We start from the raw sequence: 22,978 nt of genomic DNA, 5'->3' as shown, positions 1-22,978 counted from the left end.
AACTTTTAGCACCTGAAACATCATTTGGTAATGAGTTCCAAAGGACCCCTATTTGCTTATCCTGCCATTGCTCATCATTAATGAGAAGCTGTGCGCAGTGAATCACAAAAACGTGTGTATACGTGAGGGATAGTAACAATCATAGCAAAATCATGGACTGCAGTGGAAGTTTCAACCCTATAATTCAAGAAATATATGAAGTCTAAGCAGCAGCTCCCCTATATCATATAATGCCTCTTTGAAGGAATTTATAACTGCTTTCAAAGTTGTTCTCAAAGGACACTGACACATTTTCAACCTTTCCAAGCTAACAAAAAACCTGTGAACTTAAGAGAGTAAATAGCTTCCTAGGTACTCAGCATAATAGCCATTACAGAATTTTAACATTTTGCCTTTACTAATCTTAATGTTTCAAGATTAAGGCATTTTGGCTAGCAGGAAATGAACAGGTAAAACCAAAACCTCAAGGCTTAAGGAAAATCTTTATGATACGAGGATATGTTCATATTACAACCTTCCCAAAGCATCCTTCAGAGGCTAATAATATTTTGTGAGAAGTATTTCTTAGGAGTTGAGGCAAGAGGAACTGAAATAAAAAGATTTCTAGAGCTATAAGTATAATCATTGAGCATTCCTTGCACAGTAAGAGAACAAACTTCAAAGCCTGCGTTCCAGATGTAATGAAGCTCAGAAAGGTCAGCCATCAGCCTAACTTATCATTCCTATGAGTCTTGACATTGATAATTCTACAACATCAAGACAGTTACAGTTATGAGGTGACTGGTTACAGGGCTTAAAGCATTCATTCTGGAAGAACACTATCTTAACTAAGAATGTAACATTTTGAGATCCTTATTAGGGAACAACCGAAGACAACTAGGCATGCCTTAGCAAGCATGCGGTCCATTTGATCAAATCAGTTAATTAGGTTTTATCCTTCTGTTTATTAAAATGCAGCTTAGAATCATCCATTAAGATGTAAACTCCAAATAAACATATCCTTGGAAGAAAAGGGAAAAAGAGTAGGAGCCTCCCTAGTCATTTCAGTAGAAATATGGGATGCATAGAATGGTTTTTGTTATGGTTTTCAGGGCTTCTTCTACAGATTGGAAACAAAATAGACCCAGTCACCTGGGAAATGGACTTTTTCTCTGCTTCTCCATCGTACTGTCACTTCTGGTCCTTTCACTGTCTTCTTTGCATTGATTCTGAACTTCCAAGAGGGTGTCTTTCAGCAACTTCCATGACATTCATGGAATTTTACCCTTTTAGCTGCATCTCGTACTTAACTTTCTCATCAGGAGAACAAGATGACCATAGTTTTTATGGGAAATGTGTAGTAGTTACATTGGCTAGGGCTGAAATCTAGACAAGGTCTAACAATGACAGTAAAGGGCTTGGCTTTATTCTGATAGAAATCCTAAGTGTTATCAAAATTACATATCCACATCATACTACAGAAGTCATAAACGAATACAGAAGCAGCGCATGATTATTACCAAAAAAGTATTTTGGAAAACACTAATGAAGTTAGCTGAAACTGAAGATTTTAAAAAGGTAGTAATTTTCAAGACCTACATAGCTCTTCAATTCAAGGGATTACAAAGCGCTTCATATACAAAAGTAGCAGCCATGTCTACGGAGTAAAAGGCTATGACAGTAGTTTTTAATATACGGTTATGGCAGCTTTGGCAAAGAAATATTTTGGCCAGAAGTTTTCATCATGGGTCTTTTTTTTATTCGTATTTAAATCCTCATTTTATACAAATACTCTTGAAGATGTAATAGGCCCTTATTTCAATATTAGCAATGAGTCCAGCACACAAATGCATTGACTTAATAATTTTAAGATTAGAATCTTGTCATTGCAGTCAGCAACATCTGGATTATAAAAACATGTTAATAGAAGGAGCAAATAATTAATTTTAATGTTTCTATTAACAATTAATGTATAATGTAATAAATGCTGATCTAATAATGAGATTCCTGCATACTCAGCAGAGATTCTAAATGCACAGTAGAACATTTATTTATTCAGTAAATTTATCCAATTATCTTCTCATCTCAGATAGTCCTCTAGGCTTGTCTGCAATTAGTAAGAAGATATAGGGATCTTAATGTCATCTAATTTAAACACCCATTTTATGAACAGGATTGATCACCTCTCTCCATCACCTACAAAGTTTAAAACAGATGACTAAAAGCAGATAGCATTAATTTCACCTCCAAATGAATTCTAAAAAGTACCACAATTATGAAGAACAAAGAAAATGGGTAAAAAAAGATTCAAATTATAAAGATTAATGGATAGAGTAAAAGAAGTCTCCAAAATGTATACATGGCTTGCAGCTGACTGGAAAGAAAAGCATTAAATAGGTAAACACAAACATACAGAGAACTTTTTGTATAGTTTTTTTAACTTAGGAAGCATAGACAATTGCTATCAAGAAATGTCAATGACATTTATTCTATTTTGCTTCTTATTTGAGAAAGGCATTTCTAAATAGAAACACTAAAAATACTCCTAAAGGTATTTTTACCTGTAGCAGATTGTCCGTTACAAAACTAATAGTTTTAAATAGTTGAGCTATACGCATCAATCCAGAAATGTTTAAATAATAATCCAAAATCCTTTGAAATCTTTGTAGAACAAACCTAAGACTCTAAACTATCTTTTGTAGCCATCATCCTGACTTAACTCAACCCAACTATAAAAACACTGTTTAAAAATGCCCTTTCATCATCTGTCCATATTCAAATACGGAAAAAAAAAGTACATAAAAATATCCTATTACCTCATAGACAGAGGCAAGAATTTAAACCTCCCGTTAGCTTTTACAAAACTGAGGGTTTTTATAAATAGTGCCCACTGCAAAGTTGAAGGAATAGTACTGCCATAACACAGTTTTCTTGAGTATACTATTTCTGTTTACTGCATACTTATTTTGTTTCTCTTCATTTTTCTACACTTCTCATTTTGTCATTACAAAGACAGGAAAAGAAAAATCACCTTGAGTACATCATGTGAGCAGCAATCGACTGTAACAGAGTACAGATTTTTTTTGTCACTAAGAAAAATAAGATTTTGTAAAAATCACACCATCTATGGATTTCCCTTGTGTTCCCAGTAATTCTGGAATTTTTGAACCAGTTTCCACTGATAGAGCTGAGCTGTACAGTCCTGGAAAAAGTCATTATACTCCTTAAGGTTTAAAGGAAGTGAACAATCAAAGGCAAGAGATGGCTCTTGTAGGCATCCCCTGAGGTGAAGTGCTCTTGTACGAGTTCACCCCATATTAGACCTTAGAGTCCACTTTCAACAAAGGAACCATTTCAGTTTGATGTTGCGCCTTATATGAAACTAGAAAATTTAACCAGTAGGAAGAAACTGATAGGAAACCAGGATGCATTTGTTCTACTTTTTGGTGCCGGTTTTTGTTGTTGTTACTTTGTTGGGTTGGGTTTTTTTTGGCAAGGAGAAGTAACGGATTCACAGCCGATAGTTTGAAAATAACATTCCAGGAATATTCAAGAGAAGGAAAAGTTGGAACATATCTAGTATCTACACTTTACTATGTAGTAGATGATGGAGCTATTATAGAATTGCTCTCCTCATTCAACCCCGAGATACTTTCAATTGAGGTAATATAGCTTTAAAATTAGAAAAAAGTCTTAGTCACATTACCAGCAGTTTAAAACAAAGTGAAAATGTTTCCATTTGGTCGCAATTTTTTTAGAACATGCGTGACATTGACCACAGTTAATCCAAAATATCAAATCAGTTAAGTTTTTTTCATCATCACAGGTAAATGAAACATGGATTCGCACACAGTATTTACAGCTATATAATAGCACAGAGAGCAACAAAACTTGCATCCTGCCATCATAGTGGTTTACTTTGAGGTTGAAAGAGCAGATTCTTTCTCAATATAACTCCTTCATGAATATTATCACATTGGTATTTTCTTGGCATTTGTAAATAGCTGTTTACAAAAAGCTATCACAAACATCAGTAAGAAAAATGAAAATAACTGCACTTGACTAGAAAATTGGGTATTAGTTACACTTCTGATCACAAGATTTGCCAGGGGCTTTTTTTAACCACCATTCAGGCCAGTCAACATTCCACATACTTCTGAAGCTTTCAAACATGTTTGTTTATACAGATTATGATACCAGTGGTAACTACGATGAGTCACCTTGTTTTCACTGAAGTAGAACTAGCTGTTATAATCACCTAAATATGGACAACACAGGTATTCCTTTTTTATCTTAGGTGGTTCTGGTGATATTAGAAAATTTCTTTGTTCCACAGAACTGCCACATGTCAGTCCACAGTAAAATCAGAATTTGGGGTCTTTTAATTAAAGGCGCTTATTCCATCTCATCATGCCAGTTTGTTACTTTGCAGTTCATTTAGGTAGATGATTTGAAATGTGGAAAAAGTCACAGTGTTGCCACCTGTCCTGTGGTTAGAAGGAAGGCAGTTTTAAAGAGAGACACCTACATTTTAAAGAAGGGAAATATGGGGTTTCCATTTTCCCAAACAGAAGTTTTTTCTCTGAAAAGCACAATCTTCTGAGGAATAATCTACTTCTTTGAACTCCAAAAAACAGTATTAATCAACTTATTAATTTATTTAAATTGAGGATGATTTTACTTAATTAGAGAGCTTATCACTAGAAAAAGCTACAGGAGGACAGAAGCATGAGTATATCAAACAAGATGACAACAAATGACATATTACTAACTTTCTTTTTTTCCCCTCTAAAGCTTGCATTTTAAAATCTTCCTGTGTTTCTGATTGCAGGGGAACTTCTCTCCTCAAAAAAGCAATGATATGAAAAAAATGACACATTATATGAGTGAGAATACAGCAGAATAGAAAAGTAGTTTCTCCATGGTTCTTAACTTTAAAAATAAATACGGTAAGAATTATAAAGTTAGTATTTTCATTAAAAACAAGAAAGTGTGCATACTCAAATTATTTTACACCAGACCTACTTTCCAGAAGAGCTTCCAGTTAGATATGAGCTCCCCACATGTCATAGTAAGTCTTATCACAGTGAAAGGTAGGAGTCTCATCAGAAAGAAACACATAGTTGGCTCACATTAGCATTTTATTTTGACTCAGGAGATTAGTTTTGAACCAAGTTTCCTGGTTGTCCTCACTTAACCAGCTTTGATTTCCACATTTTGATTTGCATTGTGGAGCGATCATCTTGGAGTTTGCTAACTGAATTCCTTTTTGAGAATCCAACCTACAATGCACTCTAACCACTAAAAGGCATTCAGCAAAATCGGGCCCATTCAGCCCAAACTAGAATTAATCTGAAGTCAAACCCCTAAAACTCAGTGTGGATATCAAGTCCTCTGACTCATCTGGTTTACTCTAGAACTGCCCCTATTGTTTCACGCCACTAGTTAGCACTGACATTTTTTTTTCAGTCCTTTGTGGCTACGCTGGGGCAACACTATTTCTTCAGTAATATCACCACTGCAATTTAGGAGTTACACATAAAAATTAAAAGCTTTAATTAATTTGTGTCTATGCTTAAGCTCCTTCGGCTGGGGCTGCACGGCTAGAAGGCGCGTCCTCTGGGTGGTGGATAGGGGATCCCTCTCTGAGGGGTGCACCGGATAAAACTGAAGAAGGTGCCGTGAACCAACGCAGCCTAAGGGAAGGCCACCCTGACAGAAAAACCTCTGGCCCTCCAAGTCATGGGGGTTGGGCAGGAGGCCAACTACCTCCTCCCGGAAAAAAAAAAACAAAACAAAAACAAAAAAGTTGCAGAAACGACGAGCATCAACTTTCAAAAACGAAATGGCGGAGATGGAGAAAATCAGTAATGAAGTGAGGAGGAGGAGATGGAACTGGATCGGTCATGTCTTGAGGAAAAAAACAACAGAAGACTGCGCTGTGGCCCTTGGGACTCCAGAGCACGCAGCCGCAGACCGATCGAAGTGGAAGAACGATGTTCGCGCCTTGTGTGCCTCCTGGCACTGAGAGAATTCAGATTCAGATGCTTAAGCTAACAACGTTTTAACAGATTACTACCTGTAATCAAAAGCAATTCCAAGCAAAAACATTTCACATCAAGTACTTTGAGTAGATGACTAGGTGGCACAGTTGGTTAATGAACTGACCTTTTCATTTTAGAAAAAAGATGTGGATTAAACAATGAATCAAGTTCAAAATTAAGGACACACGAACTTACCCAGAACAGCTTTGATTACTGTCCATAGTTTTCAGTTACCTCATAATTTACCACAGCTAATATTCTAAATTTACAAAAAGTGAAGACATTGTGCTGCAGAGCAGGATAGTAAGACTCCTTGTAAACAGGCAGAAAATCAATCATAGTTTCCTTCTCCACGTGAATAGAATTGTACATTTGTATAGACACTATGTTTTACACATGGAATATGAAAGACTGAGAAGAAACAGCAGTAAGAAAAGAAGCATGTAGCAAGCATATCTGTTCATGACTACTGCTCTCTATCCACACTTTACCAAAACTATTAATTGAAGTAATCATACAACATAGTTTTCTACTCCCAACTAAAGAAAAAAAACCCACAGAACAGGTTCAGAGTTTGACCGCTGCTACTGTACAGTATGAAATCCACATTCTTGCTATGAGATGCATAATTATGTTTGCTTGTCTTTACAGGACTGTAGGAGAAGAATCAAACTTCCATATTGTTACTGCACTGGTAATGGAAAAAAAAATACAACTAGAATTAAATCTGTAACTTCATTTAAACAAAATGTTTGTAATTCAATTTATTCTTTATAAGCAGAAATCCAAAGCAGTCATTCTACCTACCTAAAACTCCTTAGATATAAATATAGTTATTCCTTTAGATTTTTTTTAATATGCATTTTAAAAGATACTTACTGTTCTAAGAGTTGATCATATTTTCTTAAAGCATCCTTTTCAGCAAAAACTGCTCGTTCTTTTTCAGCGACAGCATTATCTCTCGCTTCTCTCAAATTTCTGAAGGGAACAAAAGTTACTCTGTCAAGAATCTGTTAGGAAAAGACTGTTTTGCTTCATGAATTACTACTAACTGATCTTAATTTCAATACTACCTTCTTCAGTTCTCATCGAATGACAGGGGGGTCTGTCTATCTATATGCCTGTTCATTACAGAGGCTTTACTTCAGATTACTTTTATACTTTCTACCAGCAAAATTTCCAGTTCTGAAATTCTAAAAACAATGATCAAACCACCTATTTATATGTAGAAATATATGAATAATTCTAGAATACTAGAACTGTAAATAACTTAATTTTTGTAGGAATTAAATACATTTCAATAATTTTGCTTGGTACTTCACTAATAACTAGGGGAATGCTATCCTCCTAGCTGAGATGATTCACAACTTTTATGATAAAGCACGAAAAGATTAGCCAGGCATAGAAATCCTACTTCCACATACAACTAATTGGCTAGTTAGTCCGATATACAGGTTATTGCATATCATTGATGTCTCCTTCTGGCTTCTATTGCTGGCAACATTTTTGATCTGCACAGAACCATAAAATAACAGAAACATTTTATTGCAATCAATCTACACTTTTTCAATTTTTTAACCAAGAATCAGTCAAGACTTGCAAATTCTCATTTCACTGACACAAATGAGAATAGTATCATGTGAAGAATAACACATACAGTATTTGTGTTAAAAATTATATAGGTATTAATAGTCTGTTTATCTGTAGTCTGCCTGTATCATACCATTGCAATAAGCTGTAGTAAGTGGAAGTATTGCTTAGGGTTAGACAGTGCTGCTAAGTTGTATTTAGTGCAACATAGTAACAACCAATTTGCAGAGCAAACAGTGGTTGTTGAAGACAAGACACCTACGTTATGACCATTTTTGAAGATTTAACTTTAAGCTACTTCTGGTTTTCTCCTGTGACCTGAACACCCAACTAGCATTTAGAATATATTAGGTGATCTTAGAGACTACTTTCAATTTTGTTTCATCTAAAAGGAATCCTGTTCACGTGCTACAAATGTGAGCACAACAGCACAAATTCAAACACAAACTGTGAGGCAAGCAAAAAATGTGGCAAGTAGCAATTACTAGGGGATTTCACTTCAAAACCACATTCTTCATCTGAACTAAACTGTTAATGTAGATGCAACCAAGCTCTTCCCACTGAAGTTGTTTCTTCCTCCCTTTCCCCACAGGAACTTTTTGACTTAAAGCAAAATGAAATTATAGCCTCAGGCAAATTTTGAAGTAAAGAAAAAAGTCAAGATATAAAGGTAAATGGAAAATTATTAAGCCCATGTAAATGTTATCCTAGGTCATTGTAGCCACACTTAAGGTATATAATTTTTGGGTGAAAGACTATTTTCTGTACTAAAGAAATGTTATCAATGGTACTTTTCTGAACTCGAAGTAATTCATATGAATAGGAAATAGTTACTTATGAAGAATTAACATCACAATTACGTAACAGTTAACAATCTACCGATGAAATTCAGGGATTGATCTTAGTAGATTCTTTAAGACTGACTCATACCAAAATATAAGAACATGGTAATTAATTTTGTTAACGGCATTAAGATCAAGCATATTATGTCTCAGAGTAGTATCTCAGTGTTGTATCCTTACGACTAGAGGAATGGAAGTGGGATAAAAATTAAATGGTAGGAGATATACACCAACTCATTTAGACAATAAACTATTCTGCTTAACTGAATAGCTAATCAGTTGAAAATGCAATAGAAGGAAAAAGGACACAAGCGAGGCACTACTCAACCAACAAGATGACAATCACAGATGTGATGTAACTGCTGAAATATTTTCAACAGAACTAGGAAACACACTAGCGATACTGCCAGTTTTCAGATAGTGCGATTGCAATTTTAAAAGAGGTAAAGCACCTGTCTGATGGCTGCACATGCAGGCCATATGGACCACCAGGTATCTAGCGAGCCTATCATACAAGTGAAAGCACCCTTCTAAAATGGGACAGAAATATTAACTACAGAATAATGAACAGGTACAGAAGAAAAACAGGTGGGATGAGGGCAGGGGAGGGGAAGCAGAAGCACAAGGGCACCTATATTAGCTTTTGAAATAAACATTTAGCAACTGCCATTTATTGCACTTCAGTTCCCATCTCTAAACTATTCTAGAGTGCACAAACTGGATTCCAGTCAGATTGAACCAAGTCAGAAGATGTGCTCAGGGAGAGCATCTAACGTGCTCAAAACTACTACATTCTGTTTGATCTACGGGAACAAGACTACAGCTAATCCAAAGTCAAACCTCATGCAGACATTCACATGCCCTGTGAATTCACTCATGCTTGCTAATGGAAATATAGCCAATGCTTACTACAACCAAACAAGTGAAACTGATCCCAAATAATTTAAGAAGGAAAGCATCACCTTTTTATTGGTGTGTCCCCCTCCCTCATTTTAGCTTCTTGAACTGACTCATCCAAGTGGAAAATAAGTGCCAATAAATTCAAGGGAAACATCAGGCCCACCAGGCTTGGCGAAGTGGTAAGGAGTAAGAGCAACGGAATATTAGATTAGCGTAGCTGTAATACCATTCCATGCTTTGAGCCTGAAGATGAAACCAGCATCTTAGCTTTATTTTCAGTCACAATCAGCATCTCATTACATCACACAACTTCATTACAAACTGCTTTGCTCACACCTTGGGGTTCCATTTATCTCGCCATTGAGGGGCACCTCAGACTGGGAAGCACTGTCTTATGGTGGAATTTTTTAGAATTTTATAGGAAGAGCATGCGCTAAAAATCCTTTTTGGCAAAATATGAAGTCAAATCTAAGGGATTTACATTTCAGAATTAATTATTTCAAAATGAGGAACAAAACTTCTGTAAATTGGTTCCAGATACAAATTAAATATCTTTCAGTAGCTTTCTCAATGATATACAGACCCTTGTCAAATCTCCACCAACAGTGGAGGTTTAAATTCATGCTTTGTAATTCAAAATAGATTTGCATACAGGAAGTGGGGTGGATGTATATGTGCGTGTGTATATATTTTACTCACACTTGCAAAACTACACAATGATGTAATTTTTTTTAATTAGAACCTTTTAGTTGACTGGAAGACAGACAGCAGGAGTCATGTTCTTTTTTCACTCTTCCAAGCAGTAACAAAACTACCTATTAGAGGAACAGATGCTGATGCCACAAATATTTTTTTACTACAGTCATTTCCTTCTCCACGAGACACTTTCAGGACACCTACCATGAAGTTATAATGAATTATTAATTCCTATTTTAAAGGAACAAAGGGGCAAAAAACAAGCTCAAAAAGAAATCCAGTGCCAAAAATCCAAATCTTTAGATCCCTAAAGGCTTACGTATGTGCCTAACTCTGCATGTAATTCCATGGAATTCAACAAGATGACACACATACAAAATTCAATATGCAGGTCTTTGCAGGACTAGGATCTTCTTCAAAAGAGGATTTTATAATAGTTTACGGGAAAACAATGCTTTTGTGAATCATAATGCTGTAAACAATCTCAAATAGATTTATTTTAGAAAGGCATAAGTCTTACTGGTTTCCCTCATTCTTTCTACTTTACTTTCTGCATCAACACCTTCTCTTCTGGTTTCCTGGCACAGTTTCAAAATTGCCCATATAGCATGACAGGTAAGCCAACACATTTTGTATTAACTAACTAATACTATACATCTAAACAAACTTCAAACCACTAACGTTTATCTAGAACATGAATTTTAATAATATTTTTCATTGACAGTGTTGGATGTCCAACATTTAATAATTAATATAAACCGTATATTTACCGTACAAGTAAAAGAGCCAGTCAAAGAGCCAAAGAGCTCAGAAGAGCCAGTCTTCTAGGATTATACTTAAGCACAAAACAGTACTTGGTCATTTTTGCCCTAGTTAGGTTATTGCCTGCATCTTATCTACCTGTTTTCACGTTCATACATCTCTTTTGAAGTGCTTCTTAGTTGCTCGATTTCTTGATTTGTTTTCAACCTTATTTGCTCCAACTCTTCATGCAGTCTCTTTTCATATTCTGTTTTATAGTGGTCTCTGTAAATAGACAAATACACAACACGGGAATTTAAAATTAATTGCACTGGCCAAAATATCAAAACTTCAGGTACAGCTGTACAAGTACAGCAGAGCACTTCTTGATTTTACATTTTATTTTAATTCTTACTAATTTTTTTCCCAAATTGCTTGAAATACATATTAGCCTATTATGCAAATTGAGTGAAAAATCAATCAGGAATAAATAATATTTAATTGGGAATAAATAAAAGCTTTCTGTATACTGTTTTAATTTTGATTGATTAATCACACAACGTTATGCTTACCATTCTTCCAGAAACTCTTTGTCAGCCTCTACATGAGTGTTTATTTTAATTAACCACTTAAAAAAAGTTAATTTCTTGCTTTCCAAAGTTTTTTAGCTTCTTCATCACTGGGTAAGGGTTGATTAACTTGTTAACTTACAATACCACCATGCTACTACGAGACTTTGTTGTGTACTATTTGTACCTGATCTGGGGAAAACACACCACAAGAAACATTGAAGATTACAAGTTGTGGAGATATGTGAAGTCAAAAAACCCCAAGATTTGGGAATTTATCCTGTCAATGTGACATATAAATTAATTAGAAGACATATTTAAGTTTTTAAGCAGCAGATATCAGAAGATTCCAGGGTAATAGAATTCTATTTCAGAGTAATATCGACACCTTTTTTGTAACTTTGGAAGCCCATTGCAGATTGAAGAAATCCCATAAAGAATTTCTCCTACAAAACTACAAAAAAAGGCTTATGTTGTAAGCACTTAACAGCTAAGGAATGTTAAAATTTTATAGCATCTAGTTAACATTCAAGAATAATGAACCAGCAGTGAAGCAACTGGCAGAAATTACGGGTTTGGAAATAAAAGCATACTTATGAAGAAATGTGCATTTACAACCATAAAATGTTTTAGATTTCTTCCAATTTCCAATTGTGTGATAGCCCATAATTTTTAGAAATCAGTACTTGAGCTGGCCAAAAACTCCTTCACATTAAATAAAAGCCCCAAAATATTTAAATGTCAGAATGCTTGCTGTCCAGGTTTTCCTGTTTTCTTTTTATTGAAAAAAATTTCACTGAATTTCAGTTGACCCTTCAAGGGAAAAGTAAATGTATCTCCTCTCCTTCCTCAAGTGTGCCACACTACAGCAAAATACTTTATGAAGATCTCTGATACAATGAAGAAGTTTATAATTAAAAAAAAAAAAAAAAAAACAACCCACACCCAAAAAACCACCCAAAACCCACACTGTACTGGCACGTAAGGTCCCCATTAGAAACTTTTTGCAGTCTTTATGCGTTATATGGCTCAATACACAGAGAAAAAAGAAAAAAAAAAAAAAAAAAACACGCTGAAGATCAGGACCTCAGGATACAATACTTACATGCAGAACCAATGAGCATTACCATTTTCTTGGTACTAAGACAATTTGCTATTATCATTACTACTTGCCAAAAAGAAATTTCTGTCATTGCAGAAATTACACCTTCCCTCCCATGGCAGGACTGCTAAAAGTCAGGAACGTTCACTGAAAAAATTAGAAGAATCTGGAAAAGTCTTGAACACCCACAGTGATGTCACCACCAGGCAGTTCAAAGTGATGCTTATCTTTATGATGACTAAAATAAACAAATGGTATAGTAAAGGGCATATTCTGAGTATATACCCTGACTGCCCTGCCAATGCCTTTTAATAAACACCGAGTTGCTGCTGAAGCAAATGACCATCATTTGCGATTTTTATTCCTGACCTGCTGTTATGGTCTTTTGTTTAAGCAGTAATTAAAAATGTTTTTGCCTTATCAAGTTGTTTCATCTTCTCCAGGCTGCAGGCTTGAATGAGCTTCTTTCCAGGCCTGTTGTTCATAAGGCTTTATACTGTGAATAAACTAAACGTGATCTGAGGATCTGCAACTGTGGATTGTGTTTTAAGATTAAACATATAAAGAGAAATCTTTTGTGTTGGTCTGTGCTTACACATAGATTCCCAAGAACTGTAGCTATGAGCTGCTGCCATTCATCTTGCCACAATCTCCATCTACTTTGAAGTGTGTCTTTTTCAAAATTTGGCAAGTTAATCCCTCAGTTTCCTAAAGTCTGTAATTTTCTAACTACAGTATCCCAATGCCAGCAGTTCTTATGGTGACCAGAAGGTGAATTATTCTTCATTCCTAAAAATACCTACTTGGGTTTGTTTTCCATCATATTCGTTCCTGAACTATAGCAACCAAAAGAGATCCAGATGTGAAGCGAGCATTAAAAAGCCTCAAATTCTTCAAAAGGTAGCAAATAGAAGCTCATTATCCAAACTGATGTCACCTCCAGCTAGCAGTGAGGACTGTGGAATGTCCATTAGTTGGTACAGTTTTCTCCTGCTCTACTTTGTACCTCTCTAATTTACGTAACAAATAAATGGGATTCTGTAGAGCTCTCTATAAGAAACCTAATACCATAGGTATTTCACCTGAGAGATGGATGGTTTAAATTGCTGAATAGACAGGAATCCCCACTATGGGACACAGTCTCAGAAGATGAACACAAAGTGTGTACATGTGCGTGGGAAAATGTAAAGAAGGAACAGCTTCTGCAATATTGCAGATCACATGCAGGTTTTAAAGCACTTTACAAAAGGATATTATTACCCCTATTTTACAAAAGAAATCTTACATTAATATTTTTACATTTTACATTACATTTTTACACTATGAAATGACTTATTCAAAGTTCATCAGCAGGTCAGCAGCAGAACCTTGAATACAACCTAGGCTGCCCAAGCTGCAGTGCAGTCCTACACATGCTGCTCAACACACTACACTGTCTTCTCTGCTATGCTATATTGTCCCTGCAAAAGACAATAACAGTCTCTAGAGGAGAGCAGACATACCTGCATTATTCATTACAGTTAATATCTGTCCTGTAAAAATTAGCATCATGAAGAGAGTCACCAACACCAATGATGTCAAGAGAGACATTTGGTAACAGTACAGAATCCCAATGACAGTATCAAGACCTCTAAAGGCAAAGTAAGAGTCACAGAATTTCTCTTTAGCTGGTATCAAAATGCAAGAGACAGAGACCTCCAGAGGACAGTGAAGCAGGCTTGCACAGTATCCCAAACTGTGGTAGAGGCAAGTTACACACGTCTCTTTCTAGGTTTCTCAAATGGAGACGGCTCTATGAAAGTGTCTCTACATGATTATTACAGGATAAGGATTTCACAGTGGTTTTCTAGAAATAGAAATATAGCTAGAAGAGTCAGTGCTTACAAGCACATTTCTAGAGAAAGACTGCTCAGACCTACACGATTTTTTTAAAACCTCATTTAAAAAGCAAGTCTTAAAAATTTATTTAAAATGCAGAAATTCCAGGTGAACACAGTTCTGAGATATAAACATGTAAAACAAATAAAAAAAAAAAAAAGTGACTGCATTGAAAGGAAAAATAGTATTAAAAACACTTCCTATAACCAATATGGGCTGGAACTCCATAGCTGATAATTTCAGTAGAGTGCTCTTCTATTTCCATTTAGATAACAATTTGTCTTTTAGTTGCATTACAGGAGAGTCATATTGGCACACTTCATCTTAGTTATACAACGACACAAGATCTATAGATTTATAGATGCTCTTTGCAGTTCCATCTTGATTCAAACAGAAGGAAGCAGCTGAAGAGAAGCTGAACCCACTTCATACTCTAAGCTCATTCATTCAATGCACAGGTGGTTTTTTTTATAGACACTAATGAACATAAAACCATTTTTTTGGTTAGTAATGAAGTACATACAGACAAATATTTGATGAGATTTTGGAATATATATTGAAATGGTATTTTTTGGCATCTAGATGTAGGGAAAGAACATGAACTGGATAATCTTGAATTCTGAATAAGAAAAACCTAAATGTGCTTTGAAATTTTGTAGTATAGCATTACGTATGTAGCAAGACACGTAGCTGAATAGTGTAGTGTTTCCTGTTGAACATCCCATACATACATATATCTATACCAATTCAAATAGCATAAGGATTTGACACTATTTACCATTGTTGCTAGCATACAATGATCAATTTTTTTCTCAAGGCTACTTTTAGGGAATCTGTATTCAAACTTGAGATATGAAAGACTGATAGCTCTAACAGGACATAGTATGTTTCGTATCAGCTATTTTAAACATTTGTGAAAATTAAACATATTTTATTCTGCAATAATAATTTAGACTGTCTTTCAGATACTCTTGTTTTTAATAAAGGTCATTTGGGGTGGAAGTAGATATGTAACGTATGCACTTCAAAGGGTTTTTCTCTCCTTTGTATTTAATTACAGTTACGTCTGTGAATTTCTATATACACCTAAGAGAATAGTTGCCAGTACTTTCAGTACTGACATATTCACTGCTATGGTCTTATATCAAAGGTTTAGAAAAAAAATTCCTGATACACATTAAGGCCCAACAGAAGTGTTCTGTTTCTAGTTACACAAATATGGACTAGCTTCCTGAAAGTTAATTTTTTTTTTTTTTTTTTTTTTTTTAATAAAACAGAATTTGTGCCAGAAACAAGGAAAAACAGTTAAATAAGTTGACTACTGATAGAAGCGAACACACAATAACTTACCTGGATGCAACATATTTTTCATACATTTCTTCCCTAGCTTTTTTGGCATCCTCTAGCTGAATCTGAAGTCTTTCAAGACGATCTTCTTCATGTGCACAGCGAACACTAAGCTCCATGTTCTGGCGATTAAGATAGTCTTTATCTTTTTGCAACAAGTTGAGGGATTGTTGTATGGTTGCCAGCTATAAAAGGCATTAAAAAGAACACTTTAACAGGAACTTCAAGATAAGTATTTAACCTAGGTACACATATTTGTGATGTCATTTTAACTATCTTCTGTGAAATCACCTGAACCAAAAAACTCTATTTACACTTACGTTTAACGTAAGTTGGTGAAGCTTATGCTGAAAAAAAGACTTTAATAAAATCATCATTTTATGAGTTTTCATTATTTATTTCTGGTAGTTGGCACCTGAAAAAGAGATAAAGTGCCCCTTAATCTCCCTCAGTATCTAAATAGTACTGAAGTACTGAATAGTGATAGTATTGAAGAGTAGTATGTCAGAAATACTGATGTCAAGTCTCGGTGCCAGCCTGTCATCATACTGCCTACAACATTCTCAGAAACAGAAGTGAAAAGTTTAAGAGCACCAGAGTGATTATTGCTCCGTAAAGAAATGGTAAAACTGCTAGTTCTGGGGCTGAAGGGTATCATGATTGTCGTCAACAAAGTAATGTTCCACGCTAGCACCAAGGGCAAAAAGGGTTATCCATGCCTTGTTTTGACTTTCATTTAGCATGGTGTTGCTACAGAAGGCTGAACTGATGCCAAAGTAGAAACATGAATATCTCGTGAGTCTCCGTAACAGCATTCCCAATCACCAGATCAATCATCTTTACTACTCCAAGAAGAAAGTGGTGTGGGAGAGAGTAGTCTCCATCTGTTCGAGGTGAACATTGTCAGAGAACAGCCACAGAGCACAATGGCACTGGTGCAGAGTGGCCCAACTCCTTAATCATGACAGCAAAACACAGTTTTATCACCTTAAATAATTTTGCTGTTTAAGCTCCTGAGGATGTCACATGCCAAGTTCAAAGAAAGATAAATCAATAACTTACAAGAAATAGGTCCCCCAAAGCTATAAAGACATCATGTACATGTTTTAGATAGAATTCACCCTTCCTGAGTCATAAAAGGACTAAAGGTTATTTAAGGGAGATACTCAAGTCAAAGACATGGAGCAACAAGTTAAACAGCGAAAATTCGTACAAAAAAAAAAAAAAAAAAAAAAAAAAAAAAAAAGGCGCTCTTAGAGGCATGCTTCTCTCCATCTGCTCACTTGCTGAGCACCACAGAGGGTGAGGTATAAATGCCTGTCCTATAGTTTGTTTTATTTAAGAAAAAACCCACAACTGTCCCCTTTCTCCAAGTAACAGGTTATACGTATATCCACAACGAACACAGACATCATGGATTACTACATGAAGAAAGAAATCTAGGAGTTACTACCCCTCCGATTCCTCCTCCCCCCCGAGGAATAAATAATGTGTAAACTTACAATTGTACACTCCTCTGATTCAGAACTTGTGATACTGTACCAGCATATACAAAAACCACTACAGACCTCCCAGAAGATTCAAGTAATCACACAGTTTGAAGTGGTATTTTAGTGTAAAGTAGTGCTACTTTTATTCCCCCTCAGATTAATTTAGTATAAAGTTAATGAAAAAAGCCATTGTTGCTGCTACACTGCAGTACTTGATGCATATATACGAACTTGATGTACATGACAATACCTGTAAAATTAGGCAGAGTACTACCTTTATAGTGGTAGTTGTAGCCACTATTTTATCTGTAACACTGTTAGACAGAGAGACTATGGGACACAATCTCCCCTGAATCCTCTCAGGCATAATTGGTCTCATTTACTCAGCTGCCAAAGTGTTAACACACAAAGATCCTCCATTTGATTCTTGCCTAGACCAGTACAGAAATCAAGAACAACCTTCTCATGCAGTGCCCCTTTCATATACCATTAAAAAATAAATTCACAAATGAATTCAGAACAACCAATCAATTATTTCTCTATTCCTTTTGGTCATTCCTAGAAAGATTTCTATACAGAAACACAGTTTAAAAAAAATAGTCGTCTTTTCGCACTGAAGTTGTACTGAGCTACAAACCACCTGATAATTAGCCAATAACATTATAAACTGAAAAAGTTTCTTTCCTGAGATTCAGTAAAAGCCTCTTCTCCCTCCCAAAAAGCTGTTGCAAAGTTACACCTACCTCTGACAAACAGAAAAATCCCTTCCAATAGTTTTGGATGTTTCTATTCTAACTTGCTTACTTAAGGTGAACAGTTAATCCTGGAGGTTCAGCAAAGCAATCCTCCCTATGAACAATTTAGATGCAGAAACAGTGAAAATGGATACCGAGTAATGGAAGCTTGTACTGATATAAACCATAAAAAGTCCTACAGATCAAGGCAGAGGACTTGGAAACATTCTCTATGTATGTTTCTCCGAGTCCCTTGACCCAAAATTTATAATACATGCTCAGTAAGGGAACCATCACTGAACATAATTCGTGACTCTTGGATGAATGAATTAAATGAACAGAGAAGCAGCAAGGGACATTTCTCTTGACCTAACAGGCCTCTGGCTCTTAGAATGTCTTTGAAGCAGCAGAAACATATTCCCCTGTGAAATACTAGTGCTACCGGAATGGCAATGACTGAGATCTGAGTGAAATGACTGACCTAACTGAATCAGAACTCAGTGGAACCCTAAAAAAGATGAGAACCCCTCTGTGCCTGAACAGGCGTTCATTCATTTTTCCAGCAGAAAGACTTTCAAAGACTAATGGAGACACATTAGAGAAAAACATTCCATCAACCCTAGTAGATAGTCCTACCCAAAACAGAAGCAGCCCTGGAAGTCCTCTTGTCAACAGGCAGTATCATAGAAAGAGGAGGTCTGGAATAGCAGTCTCTCTATTCCTGACACAGAACTAACTTCTGTAAAGGTGAAGTGAAGGAAACTTCGGGCAACTGAACCATTATTTTACTAGAGTCACAAAGAAGAAAAAATACGTATTCTATTGATGTCTAGGAAAAACATACACAACAAAACATAAGCCATACAGTAGCTCTGCCCTACTGTCACTATTGGTCAGAAAGAGCTAAAGTAAGTTTTAACTAGTTCTGCACCTTTTGAGGGATGGAGCATACTCACAGCATTCAGCCTTCACTGGTAAATTTTGCCCTTGGGTCTCCCAGGTTCCTGAGTTTATTGGCAGAGTTTGGAAGACTGAAGCAAAGGAAGACTAAGCTAGAGACCTAGGAAAACAGCATGTACATAATGCCTAGGTAAAAAATGGAAAGCACTTGACCAATGTTGAGGGAGATAGCCAATGTTGCTATGAGGTTGGCCAGCTGTCTGAAAGATCATAGCAAGTTAGCAAGGCTTCTGATGACCAGACTCCACCTTCAAGGAGGAGAACCCAGGGAACTAGGGGTTGGTAAATCTAGCCTCAGTCCCTCCAAAGGTTATGAAGCAAATCCTCCTGGAAGCCATATCCACGCATATGGAGGAAAAGGAGACTGGAAACAACTAACATGGATTTACTAAGACCAAACTGTGCCTAGCAAACCTGACAAGAAAGTTGGCTCTATCGATGGGGGGACAGTTGTCCATGTCATTTACTTGGATTTTTGCATGGCTTTCAGCTATCTCCCATAACATCTCTATGGAAAAATTGGCAAAATATGGATTGGATAGGCAAATATTAGTTGAACAAACTAAACATGAGCCAGAAGCATGCCCTGACAGCAAAGAAGGCCAAGTGCCTACTAGGCTGTATTAGCAACAATGCAAATAATAGGTTGAAGAAGATTATTATTATTATCCTATAGTTCAGTACTTGTGAGACTGTATTTGGTGTGCCATGTCCCATTCTGAGCTCCCCATAAAGACATTAACATACTGGAGCAAGACCAGAAGAGCTCTGCAAAGATGTGTACAAGAGGCTGAGAGAAATGGGGGGGTTTTCAGCCTTCACAAGACAAACCTGGATGGGGAAGGTTTTATTGTTATCCTCACCTATCCAATTGGAACGCATAGAAGAAGCCAGACTCCTGGAAGTGCATAGTGACAGGACAAGAGGCAACAGAAAACAAAGCTGCAACAACTCCGATTAGATTTTACAAAAACTTTTTCACAAAGAGGGGGGACAAACACTGGAACAGATTGTCCAGAAAGGCTGTGGAATCTCCATCCTTGAAGATATTCAAAATCTGACAAAGCCCTAAGCAACCTGACCTCAGTTGGCTCTGCACTGCATGGGAGGATTGGACCAGCTGGTCTCCTGAAGACCCTTCTAATCTAAATTATTCCATAATCCTACAGGTGATCCTGACAGATTTCATTAGACAAAGAATCAAATTCCTGAGCTGAAGAAATAGACAATTACTGAAATAAGAACTTTGTGTTTACCTCTTTTGATAAGTCATTTCTTTCCTTAGCTTGTGCTTTGTGTGACACCTCTAATATTTCGTATTTTCTTCTGAGTTCTGACAATTCATGTTCAAACATATCACGTTCACTGTTAAAATAAAGTGAAACTATTAGATGCATGAAGTGTAATGAACAATATTCCTGTGCATTTGTACTTTCTCAGCCTTCTTTCAGTTCATGACAGACTTCTTCCAACCAGTCACTCATATCGGCCGATTAGTGATAATCTTACCGTTTTTTAGTTATTAACACCTGCAACAGTATTTTATTATATGAAAGAATTTTCTTCATTTCTAAGTATTTAAAAAATAATCCTAAATTATAATACAATAATCCTCAATTCCTACCCTAAATTATTTCATCCTCCTCTGATTATTCTTTAGTGTAACTTTAGGCTATACATTTCTCCTCTTAGCAATGAACTGTAAGTACCCTTGTCCATCCTTTTATCTTTATCAAGCTTTTGATGCTATTTCCCATGACATTCTCTTGAATCTTTTGCAGATATTGAAGTTGGATGAAAAACTAAAGCAACTTCATTTTCATCTTCCTAATCAAACAGAAAGCAATGTATACTTGTTCTCAGTTGCTACTCTCCCTTGTATACAGTCCCTTGATACCAGAGGAGGTTGTACTACTCTTCTCATGTTTAAAATATACATATCACAGTTGCAAAAATTATGTTGGTGACCTGAATAAGAGTGCTTTCCATATGCACAAAGAAGCAGCTCTCTGGCTCCACTCTATCTGACACTGTCAGAACAGTGAAATGAATGAGCCAGATTAAGCTTTCAGTTTGGAAAAAAAGCTAACCAGTTTTATATTAAGCATAGCGTAGCTTTAAAACTGAGTTAACTTTTAGTACACCAGAACTCAAAGATTTGACATAGCATTTTTAAAGGCAGAAACGAGCCTGGAAGTGATTAACTCCTGCAATGCTCCCAAATATCCTCATGTGGTCATGCCAACAGTGCTCTCCCCTCCCCTTCGTCTGTGCCTACCCAGATGAACACAACCTACTCTCTCAAATAAAGTTTTGGCACGTTCATTCATGCCTTTTTCAACTCAAGACTATTTTAAATGTACACTGTTAAACACTGAGGCCATTCACATGAAAGTTATTACAATCCACTTATTAAGATGCAGTTGCACATAGGAAGCAAACCATAGCATCAATCCATCCCACTTCCAACAAGCTTCCAGGTAGATTCCAAGGCTGTTTTAGTACATATAGCTGTGAATAGTTATTCAGAAAACAGACCCCCTTCAAATGACTTAGTGGCATAGTCAAACTTAGTGGCATAGTCAGTAACTGTGCCCGAGTTCATTCAGTATGAACAACTAAGGAGCTGACATGGTGGTTTTTATTCATAATCCCCATTTTTTTAATCCATTCCCCAACAAATGTGCCAAAGGCCAGATTTCTTGTACTTGCAAGCACACCGAAAAAGCCATTTGGGAGCTGGACTGTGAAGTATACACCTATGAGTGTATTTATAACTTCATTTTCATTATTTTGCTATTGTTGCTTATGAGATGGGCATTCAAAGCACAGGGTAGAACTCTAAAATCTGTATTTTAAAAATGAAAACAGACACTGGAACTTCCTGCAGTTAAACCAATTCACTAGGGTAATCCTAAGATTCTCTGACAAAGAGCTTTTATAACAGCCCTTTCAAATTTATGGTTACAAGGATATCTTAAGTTGTTAAATATTAGTTCCCAAAGTCCTACCCTCTTAATTCACTGTGTAGGCACCACAAAGTAGAGCACAGGGCCCTTGTTAGATCATTGCTTTTAAACTAGGAAAAAAAGAGTAGTTGTGCTAAGATGCTTGGCATCAACAGCTCCCACTTCTTTAGTTGCAATAAGACTGGCAGGCTCTTCTGAAAACACAGTAAATCCCTAAATATAAACTTTTAGGAAGCTTGTTGTTTGTCTTACGACTGCAATATACTGCAGGAGATAATTGAACCATTAGTGGGTTGAGGTAAGGAAAAAATATCTGTGGTGTGCATAAGCCAAAAATCAAATGAAAAACTCTAGTCAGTCAAGGTTGAAGTTTATCTATTAACATTTGTATGTTAGCAGAACACTTGAACTATAGAGGTACCTACCATTTTACTTTATCATAGTTCTCTTGTCTGTAATCACCTCGCTGAATCATCTGCTTGGTATCAGCCAGTTCCAGTGTCAAACGGTGGCATCTAACCTCAAGCTCTGACCGATTCCTCCTCTCGTCTTCATAGCTCTAGAAGGTAAGACATTTTTAAATGATCACAGCTACACTGATATTTACTTAAAGCAATCACTGACTAAGTTTTGTGAAGACCTCTTGCGAATATTCAAGTGGCAGTATTTTCATTTGTTGCAGTATTTGGAAATCTAGCATACATCACAAAGTAACCAGCTATACTGATACTCAACTTATTTTTATCTTATTCTAAACAGTTGATTAATGTACCTATTTTTTCTAACACATTTGTCCATTAGCACAACTTCAAAGACCAGTAACCCTGATATATAGAGCCAGTGGTCTACAAACATATAGTAGGAGCACAAAAGTCACACCACCTTTACAGCATTTTCAAACAAGTTTCCTTGTGAAGATACTCACCGGTCCATTTGAAAAAAAGAAAGAGGATTGATCATTCAGAAAGTTTGGGAACTTCTGTCATTATATGAAAACTTTCAGCCTGTTACTCCCAAATTGTATCTGGTAACTTATGTTTTCTGAAGCATATTGTCCAAAGCTTTGGTGGAGGAAGAAGAAAAAAAAAAGGAACGAAGGAAAGTTGCTTATTTACTGGTCTATCAGCATTAATTTCC

At 36.2% G+C, this 22,978-nt stretch overlaps 1 protein-coding gene across 1 annotated transcript in view; it reads right to left on the bottom strand.

Annotated features, from left to right (window-relative positions):
- The window catches only part of PIBF1 (progesterone immunomodulatory binding factor 1), a gene marked incomplete at its 3' end in the record, with an annotated part of 124,437 nt that overhangs the window by 80,719 nt on the left and 20,740 nt on the right, over positions 1–22,978 (bottom strand). Inside the window, exons 6-10 of the mRNA XM_082337938.1 lie at positions 22,267–22,400; positions 20,129–20,237; positions 15,692–15,873; positions 10,952–11,077; positions 6,903–7,001 (exon numbers count right to left, since the gene is read on the bottom strand). Of these exons, the coding sequence (XP_082194064.1) occupies positions 6,903–7,001; positions 10,952–11,077; positions 15,692–15,873; positions 20,129–20,237; positions 22,267–22,400 (650 nt within the window). The remainder of the gene's footprint in view (positions 1–6,902; positions 7,002–10,951; positions 11,078–15,691; positions 15,874–20,128; positions 20,238–22,266; positions 22,401–22,978) is intronic.

This window comes from Platalea leucorodia, assembly GCF_965183815.1.
Source record: "Platalea leucorodia genome assembly, chromosome: 2".
In the NCBI taxonomy this organism is placed as follows: Eukaryota; Metazoa; Chordata; class Aves; order Pelecaniformes; family Threskiornithidae; genus Platalea; species Platalea leucorodia.
Note: the sequence above shows the minus strand (reverse complement) of the source record. Positions and strands in the feature narration are given on the sequence as shown.